At 40.7% G+C, this 8,818-nt stretch overlaps 1 protein-coding gene across 1 annotated transcript; it reads left to right on the forward strand.

The window, feature by feature from the left end:
- Window positions 1–3,541: 3,541 nt before the first annotated feature.
- On the forward strand, window positions 3,542–8,059 carry LOC132332932 (N-alpha-acetyltransferase 20). Its single transcript, XM_059857674.1, has 6 exons — window positions 3,542–3,699; window positions 3,833–3,857; window positions 3,946–4,036; window positions 5,202–5,337; window positions 6,278–6,423; window positions 7,733–8,059. The coding sequence occupies exons 1-6, from the start codon at window positions 3,614–3,616 to the stop codon at window positions 7,816–7,818; spliced, it is 570 nt and encodes a 189-aa protein (XP_059713657.1). The 5' UTR covers window positions 3,542–3,613; the 3' UTR covers window positions 7,819–8,059.
- Window positions 8,060–8,818: the final 759 nt, after the last annotated feature.

An 8,818-nucleotide genomic window follows, 5' to 3' on the forward strand; every position in this document is an offset into this window, starting at 1 on the left:
GCAAGGACAAGGGTGCAGTGAAAAGTTTGGTGCATCGATCCAGCTTCCGGACATGGTAGGGAAGACGCACCGTTTGATAAAACACCAAACACGGTAGTTTTCATTCTTTGTGTTTTTCTGTGCCCCCATTGTGATCACCCCTGGAAGTATTATTTTTGAAAAACATATCTAGGAGAGAAATCGTAACCTGCTTTGCGTCCTTCTGCCTGGAAGGGTTGTGACACAGGGAAGTGAGGAAGGGGCTGGCCGGGGTCAGCCTCTGCTGAGCCTCAGCTCTGGCTGTTGCTCCTGCTTCCCGGGTACACCCAAAAGCTGTCATGATCAAAAGAGCAGGCAGCCCTTCTGTCCTGAGTCACAGGGGCCATTTCTTCCTGAGTGACTCAAGATGGGAAATCATTCTTGGAGCTTCAAAAGAAAAAAAAAAAAAACCTCATGCAATCATTTGTAAGTGTGTATATATACACATACATTTCCTTCAATGAAGAAGAAAATCTTAGAAATATCATGTCACGTCTGGCTTCCTAGAGAAAATCCTTATCTCTGGGCTTCTGAAATCAAATGTCTGTGCATTTATAGAGCATTTCCCCTCTTTTTATGTGCCTCCCACAGTGATCTTCTACCCTGCCCCATGGCAAGAAGAGAAGAAGAGTTTGGTGATTTTGCTGCTCTGCTCTCTCAAGGGTGTTGCAGGCTGCGTAGCAGGGAGTGAAGCCCTTGTCGCTGCTCATCAGACACTTTCCTACAGAATTCTCCCTGCAGTGATAAAATTAGACTGGTGTTAGTGAGCTGCCAAGTAGAGCAGGTAACATTGGACAAGAATGGTTTCTGAGCTGCTGTTCACTAGCACGTGTTTCCCCTTTCCAGCGCGGTGCCGCCGCCCAAGAAAGGATTTTTGTGGGTCAGCCAGATGTGCTCCTGCCTCCCACTGAGGCTCTGAGATGGAGCCGAGTTTGCATTCCAGTTTATTGCAACAGAGGGTCATCGGAAATTTCCTCAGCTATCTCAGGCACAGAGCCATGGAAGCAAGTAAGCCTGAGCTCCTGTGTGCTTGCTGTGAGCCTTGAGACGAGTGTGCATCATTGCAGGCTTGGAATTTATTGAAATGTGCTAAGGAAACCGGCTCTGGGGGGGGAGGGAGGGAGGGAGGGAGGGAAATCCTCTCTTCACATGTGCCAATCCTTCTCTGAAACTCATCCCGGCAGGTCAGCACGAAGACTGAACGTGTAAGAAGATGTGGGGTGCAATGGAGAACCTGGCAGGAGCATCCGACGCACACGTGCACGAGTTTTGCTTTTTGCTTGGATTGAAGCTCAAAAGTTGTAAGGAATTTGGGAATGAGATGGGACGTTTCAGAAGAAGAGGAAGGAGGCGAAGAAGTTGTTGTTACAGTCCTGGCAAAATCCTTTGTTCTAGCTAATAAAAGAAGTTAGTTTAAAAAAAAAAAAAAAAAAAAAAAGTGTTTTTTTTCTTGAATATTATATTCGTTGGTGGTGTATGGTGTGTTGCTTTATTTCTTGGTATTATTAACTCTCTGTCATTGTTTTCTTTTTGAGTGAGGCTAACTTTATGGATGGGTTGGTTTGTATTTGAGTTAGGATTAATTTCAGTAGGTTTCTTTAATAGACTTGGGATATTGTTGGGATTTTGGTTTTGTTTATTGGATGTATAAACAGAGAGATTTGGTAGGGCTAGCTCGGCTGCTGGAGTTTTGGGTGTTGATTTATTAGATGGCTTTTGTTAAAAGCCGTTTTTAAATTGTTGAAAGTTTTCTTAAAAAGGTAGTGGTTTAAAGGTGGTTTTTAGTAATTGATTGTATTGTTTTATGCTGTTTGTAGCTGGTGTACGAGAAGGGATATGGTGTACTTCTTGAGTGTTACGGTTTTAGCGTTCCCAAGTTCCGATTTATTTCTGGTGTGATGGGTTTTGTTTAGTTTTTATCTTTGGGGACAGGGGCATTTTTATGGTGGGTTTTTATAGGCAACATTTTTTAAAATTTGGGTAGTGGTATTTTTAGTATTTTAATAGTTTAGATTTTTTTATTTGTATGCTTTTAATTAGTTTTTTTTAATTTTTAAGGTAATTTTTATAGATTATTTGTGAGTTAGCATAAAGGTGGAGCTTTGGGGGCTTTTTGTAGTAATGTTTAGGGTCAGTTGCACAGTTTTGAGTTCAGTGAGTCGGTTTGATTTATTTTTTCATGGGTTTTTGTTTTTATTAGCAGTTATTTCATTTTCAATGTGATTTTGAGGTTTTTTGGGTTTCTGAGATACTGGTTTGGGAGGAAGTTTAGGATTGGAATGGATGGGGGGGTTTGGGCTAGTTATAGAGGGGTTTTAAAATTTATTTCCAGTTGGGTTTCTGTGAGTTTTTAATGGGGTGAAATGTAGTGGGGCCTTTGTTCTTTGTTAGTAGCAGAAATAGGTTTTGTTTGGATGTGCTGCGATGGGACGAGCGTGCCCTGCGCGCCGGCGCTGACCGAGGCGCGTCGGGATTTCTGTGGTTCTGACGGGTCAGGTGAGTGAGTTGATATGGTTTACTAGACAGGTCAAAATAGAAATAAAAATAAATTTGAAAGGAAATCTAAAACTATAACTGTAAACATAAACATGGCAAACAGATAAATATATAAAACGATCATATAATGTATGTTATTGTGACATACTATCATATATAGAAAATAGAGCCTAATATATAAACACAAATGTATATAAGTAGAGATTGTAAATATAAAAATATTCACTATAGTTTAAAAGAAATTGGGGTTTTTTTTTTGTTTTTTTAGGTTATAGGCTGGGTTCTTTTATAAATAGTAGAAATATAAATAATATAAAACTATAAATCCAACTATACAAATATATATCTACTGATACCTATAAATATTTAATACAAAATAAATATAAGTAATATAAATATATAGTATAAAGACAGATCTGTTCTTCAAGGCATTCTCTATACTAGATAATCTATAAATATAGTAAAAAATAGAAATGTACATGTGAATATAATGATGAAAAATAAAATTATTTTTGAACTTTTAAATACGGTTTAACTGAAGGGGTGTCTTTGGTTTTTATTTGGTTAGAGACAGGGGCTTTATTTTAAACAAGGCAAGTATTATAGAAATGTAAATCTAAATATAGAAATATATTATAAATATATAAAGATATGTAACTATAATTAAACTATAAATGTAAACCTAAATATAAATATATGTAAGTAATGTGAAGAGATGTAATCTAGAATATCAATAACATTATAGGGCAATTGAAATTATAAATGGGAAAATAGATACGAAAAATATTACTATAAAATATGTTAATATAATTTAAAAGAAAGGTCTTTTTTTCTTTTTATTTGGTGTGAGGCAGGGCTTTTATTTTTAATAATATGAATATAGATATTATTGTTTGATATTTCTAAATATAGAAATACGCAGCCGTGCCCCTTCTCAGCACGGCCCGCGGCGGCAGGTCTCAGGCGCGGGCCGGGCCGGGGCGGTTCTGCGGGGCGGGGCAGGGCTGCGCAGGGGGCGGGGGCGCCCCATCTGCCGCCTTTCCGTGGCGAAAGGGGCCCTTGGGCGCGCGAGCGTTTCCGGGGCAGCGTCTTCACCGTCATGCTCGGCGTCTGCGTCGTGATCGCCATCATCATGACAACGCTCCGCGCCTTCACCTGCGACGACCTCTTCCGATTCAACAACATGTGAGCGCCGGGCTGTCCCCTCTTCATGCCCCCGAGCCCCTGCGCTCTTCCCCACCCCGCGGGGTCCTCGCGGCGCCCCGCCGGCCGGGCGGGCCCGGGCCCGTGCTGAGCGCCGCACTCTCTTCCCCCACAGCAATCTGGACCCGCTGACCGAGACCGTATCCTTCCCGCCGGGGCAGGGGCGCGGGGTCGGGCGCGGGCGGCGCAGCCGTGACGGTCGCAGTTGCTCCTTAACCAAGCGCCCAGTACGGGATTCCCTTCTACTTGCAGTACCTCGCCCACTGGCCCGAGTATTTCATCGTCGCCGAGGCTCCCGGCGGGGAGCTGATGGGTTACAGTGAGTGCCGGGTGTCCCGGCGGTAACGTCTCCCTTCGTTGCCTCTTTCGGGGATTAGAACGCGGGAGTTTTTCTTACTCTTCGCGTTGACCAAATAACCAACATGGAAGAGGAACCTTGCGTTGCATCTTCTCGTTTCTTAAATGTCTTAGGGTATTATGCAGGACTCATTACCATAGCTTCCAGTTTGATGTTCCTAGCGCAGCGAGGAGCCTTGGCTGTCGTAACATCCACCCGTATTTGGTGAATGGGTATTTTTGTAATCTGGAAGATACAGTCCCTACCCACCGTCAGTAAAAGTGCGGGGCTTGCCTTTTGCATTGCCCTGTAAGGGAAAGCTCTGGGCCTGGATGTCATTTGCTAATTTGCTGTGGAATACTTGTGTTTTTCAGAAATCATGCCAAAGAGAACTGCTAGGAGACGGGGTGGGGCAGAGTAATGGTTTTTGCAGGGACCCAGGAACTAAAAGTATTTAACATATTAAGCTGAAAGTATGTGTGCTGTATAGAACATTTCTCTGTATCCATCACACTTGTTGCTTATTAGCAGTGCCTGTGTCATCTGTGAAAAGCAGAGGGTGGAAGTGTGAATTTTCATTAATAAACTAACATTGGATTGAAAGGAGAGAAACTAGAAAAAAGCCTCCCCAAAACACCATCCCCACCTCCTTTTTTTTTTTTTTTCCCTCCTTAAACACATTGTGTTTGCAGGGCCTTAGCTTTCTATTGCCGGACTGGCAAAGCTTCCCGAGCTCTATTCCCTCATAATCTCCAAAGGTCTCAGATAGTTGCTGGGATGGTAGTTTTGGGTTTCCAGTCCTCTGTTCCTCCTTTATTTCAGTCAGATTTTAAATTTTGGTTCAGTGAGACTTGTGAGAATTACTTAAAATTTGCATTTAGAAGTCGCCTCAAGGAAGGAATTTGCAAACTTGTTTGGTGTTTTTTTACACTAGTCAAGAAACTGCTGTAATATTTGAGTAAAATGACATTTTTAGTGGCTAAAATCACAATTTTAGAGTGAAAAGGTAGACATCCCTGTTTTAGCCTTTACCACAATCATTGTATCGTGTGTTTATCCATGGCTTATTCCTCTTGTGACGTTGTCTGGCTGCAGGCAGTGCATTACTCCAAAGGTGCTGCTGCGCTGATGCTCTGTATGTTCACAGTCATGGGCAAAGCCGAAGGCTCTGTGGCTAGGGAAGAATGGCATGGACACGTTACTGCTCTCTCTGTTGCACCAGAATTTCGACGGCTGGGTTTGGCTGCTAAATTAATGGAGCTCCTGGAAGAAATTTCAGAAAAGTGAGTAGTATGGCTATCTTTAAATTCATCTTTTAAAGTAACATTTAAAAGTAGTATTTCTACAGAAACATGTCCCTGTTTTACGTGGCAGAATTTTGCTTTACGTGGTGTTCTGATTTTCTTAAATTCCTTCTAGTTGGAGAAAAAGAGTTATGAAAGTTGCTTAGCAGTTTAAAATCCCAGGGGTTCTCTGTGAGCTAACTTGCCAGAGAGAGGAGGACATAGCCTGAACTCCAGTAGAGATAGTGTATAAAAGAACATTCCTTGACAGAGTCCGCACTGTTTCCTGTAGGGCCTCCAATATACTTGTTCAGTTACTGCGGGCTTTGTGCAATGCCCTCAGGCACAATCCTGAACAAATTTTGTACTGCAGAGATTATCTTAGTTTACTTGCCATCCCGTGCTTGGTTACTTGTACCTGAGAAAATTTAATTTAGTGTCAGATGAACCCACAGGGAAATGTCCTTAACTGATTATAGTAGCGCAACCCCACTATGGTTGGTAAGACTGGAAAGTAGTATGATGTTTTGAAAAACTTGCCGTGTGGAATTAAGGGTCTGTCATCTCCTGTTAGGCAACTGAATTTTGTGACTGATTCCACTTCTCCTAATCCAAGCAGTCTAAAATGTGGATACTTTTTAAATTGGATTTAGGCCTGTGGGGGCATTTAACTTGTCTTGTTCCTTCTGATCAAATTTCTGAACCCACTGACTGGTGAAAAATTGCCATGTGATAAAAATAAAATTAAATCCTTGTCTATGATTGAATTTTCCCATGGTAAACAAGTGTATCTGTTATTACATTGGGAAAGATGTTTAATTAGTATACTACATTGGACTTGTTTGTGTTTCATTACAATTTATGGGTTGTTATTTCGAAATACATTTACTTACTATTCCTTAATGTGGCTTTGTTTGTTTCTTTTCCTCTCCTGCTAAAGAAAGGGTGGATTTTTTGTCGATCTCTTTGTGAGAGTATCAAATCAGGTTGCTGTAAATATGTATAAGCAACTAGGCTACAGTGTGTACCGGACAGTCTTAGAGTACTACTCAGCTAGTAGTGGGGAGCCAGATGAAGATGCTTATGGTAAGTTCTTGTTTGGTCTCAAATTGAACAGAACTATTCTCATGTTGAAAGTTGCTGGGATTGTTTGTAAGACTCTTACTATTTTTTGATATGAAACCTATAAAAAAACCATGAAACAATTTGAAACAATTATATGAAACAATTTCAGATAGTTGCTGATTAATGGGATTTTTGTATTTTTGTAACTTTTCCTAATTAAGATTATATCAGTTACAAAACTTAATCTTGCCATTTACACATTTTGTAGCATCTCTGGCAAAATCAAACACAGAACAAGAATAAATGAGAAGGAATGTCAGTGCTTTGTTCCTTTCATCCCGGAACAGGGACTTGAAACTTTGTTTTTCTCAGATGTCTATGTATAAATTAACAATTGTCAGCATTCCGCAATGACAAAGAATTGGGTAACATTTTCAATTTAAAAGGGAAGGAACATGGACATTGAAGTATGTTAATTTTAATTATGTTAACAAAAGTGAACTACCAAGTGCTTCCTCTTTCTAAATCCTTCTTAAAATTATCCTCCCAAAGGGTTACATGGTGAGGCTGTGTATCATTTCTGTTCTTGCACTGTTTATTTGATACGTAGGAGCGCTGTGAAATACAAGGGCTCAGACAGACACCTACCATTGCCGCATGTGACTTTAGTCATATATTTGCCTCTTTTAGCTTGTCATTTCCTTTCTATTTGGCTGAGTTTCATGCAGTGTTTTATATCAGTTGATATCATTGCCATTGAGCAACATTAAGGACAGCAGTGTGTCCTGAGGACAGCAACCAAGATGATGAGAGGTCTCAAGAGCAAGATTTAGGAGGAACAGCTGATGTCCATGAGTTTGTGCCACTTGGAGAAGAGAAAGCTGATGCATGCACTTTTCACAGTCTGTAACTTCCAAGGACTTCAGAGAGGGGTGTTGATCTCCTCCCTCCGGTGACCAGTGACAGGACATGAGGAGATGGAGCAAAGCTGTGTCAGGGAATGTTCAGAGTGGGTGTTAGAAGGCTCTTCACCGAGAGTTTGGTTGGTAACTGCAATGATCTCTCCAGGGAAAGGGTCATGACACCAAGCCCATCAGAGTTCAAGGAATATCTGCACAATGCTCCTAATCATACGGTATCATTTTAGTAGTACTGTGTGGAGCAGAGCAGGGAGTTGCACCCTTATGGGTCCTTTCAAACTTGAGATAGTCTTATGATTCTGGGAAATTTTCTTGATTAAAAATTATCTTATTTTAACGGAGAATTCACTTAATATGGCTTTGTACAAGGACTGCATTACTATAATAACATTTTTTTCCTGTTACTATAGATATGAGAAAAGCTCTTTCCAGAGATACAGAGAAGAAATCAGTTATACCTCTGCCTCATCCTGTGAGACCAGAAGACATTGAGTAACTTTAAGCTGTGGTTCTCATGCAATTTACCAAGGGTCAGGTTCCATCTTCTATAACCCCCAACAACTTATGCATAAGAAGTTTTAGGCCAAATGTTTTTCCCATAAAATACTTAAAAGCAATGTTGAGAAGCTGACTAACACTGCTTCTTTTGGTAATGCCTCTATACTGCCGCACTTACTCAATTTTTCCTTTCACATGTTGGAGAGTTGGAGACTATTAAAATGGAATTACTTCCTGTATGGTCTTTTCTTGGTTTTCTTGTGGCAGCTAAAATTTATTTCTGTTTCAGGAAGCATCTCATTGTATAGTCTGTGATTTAACAGTTCCCATGCCAGCTTAATTGTGGTGGAAGAAGGCAAATGAAGCCAGGACACTTAACTAGGATGCCCCAAACCCCTGCCAATCACAGGTTGCCAAAAAACCCCCACCTTAGGTTACAAAAATACTAGAAGCTCAGGTACAAAAATACCAAATACTCCCCCTACAAAAAACTAGGTTCCACAATACAACCCTAGGTGTATTTTTGTTCAAAACCCTAGTTTTGAGCCCTAGTTTCAAAATAATAGAAAACCAAATTCCAAAATACCAAAGAAAACCACGTTTCGAAATCACACAAATTAAAATACCAGAATTTTAACATAACCCAAGTTCCAAAATACAAAAGTAACCCGATTTCAGAATACCAGAACAGCAAGTTCAGAAATATCAAAATAACAGTTTCAAAACACTAAAATACCAAGTTCCAAAACACCAAAATTATTCCATTTCAAAATACCAGAATATCAAGTTCCAAAATAACAAAAGGACCCCATTTCAAAATATCAAACTGAAAAATACCAATTTTCAGATCTCTTATGTGGTCAGGATTCCCAATCCCAAAAGAATGCAACGTTGTCAAAATGGAATCTGCGCTACCAAAGTGCAGCCTGGGCTCCACCCCGCGCTCCTATGGGCCGCCGCCTCACGGCTCCCAAGCCTGCCAATCCCGGCCCGCCTTT

The sequence above is a fragment of the Haemorhous mexicanus genome, chromosome 12 (assembly GCF_027477595.1).
Source record: "Haemorhous mexicanus isolate bHaeMex1 chromosome 12, bHaeMex1.pri, whole genome shotgun sequence".
In the NCBI taxonomy this organism is placed as follows: domain Eukaryota; kingdom Metazoa; phylum Chordata; class Aves; order Passeriformes; family Fringillidae; genus Haemorhous; species Haemorhous mexicanus.

Bases quoted from the DNA above. Each gene is read 5' to 3' on its own strand.
- LOC132332932 (XM_059857674.1), top strand. From the start codon at position 3,614: ATGCTCGGCGTCTGCGTCGTGATCGCCATCATCATGACAACGCTCCGC. The intron at 3,858-3,945 runs GTATCCTTCCCG...CCAAGCGCCCAG, and splicing joins TGGACCCGCTGACCGAGACC to TACGGGATTCCCTTCTACTT. The intron at 6,424-7,732 runs GTAAGTTCTTGT...CTGTTACTATAG, and splicing joins GCCAGATGAAGATGCTTATG to ATATGAGAAAAGCTCTTTCC.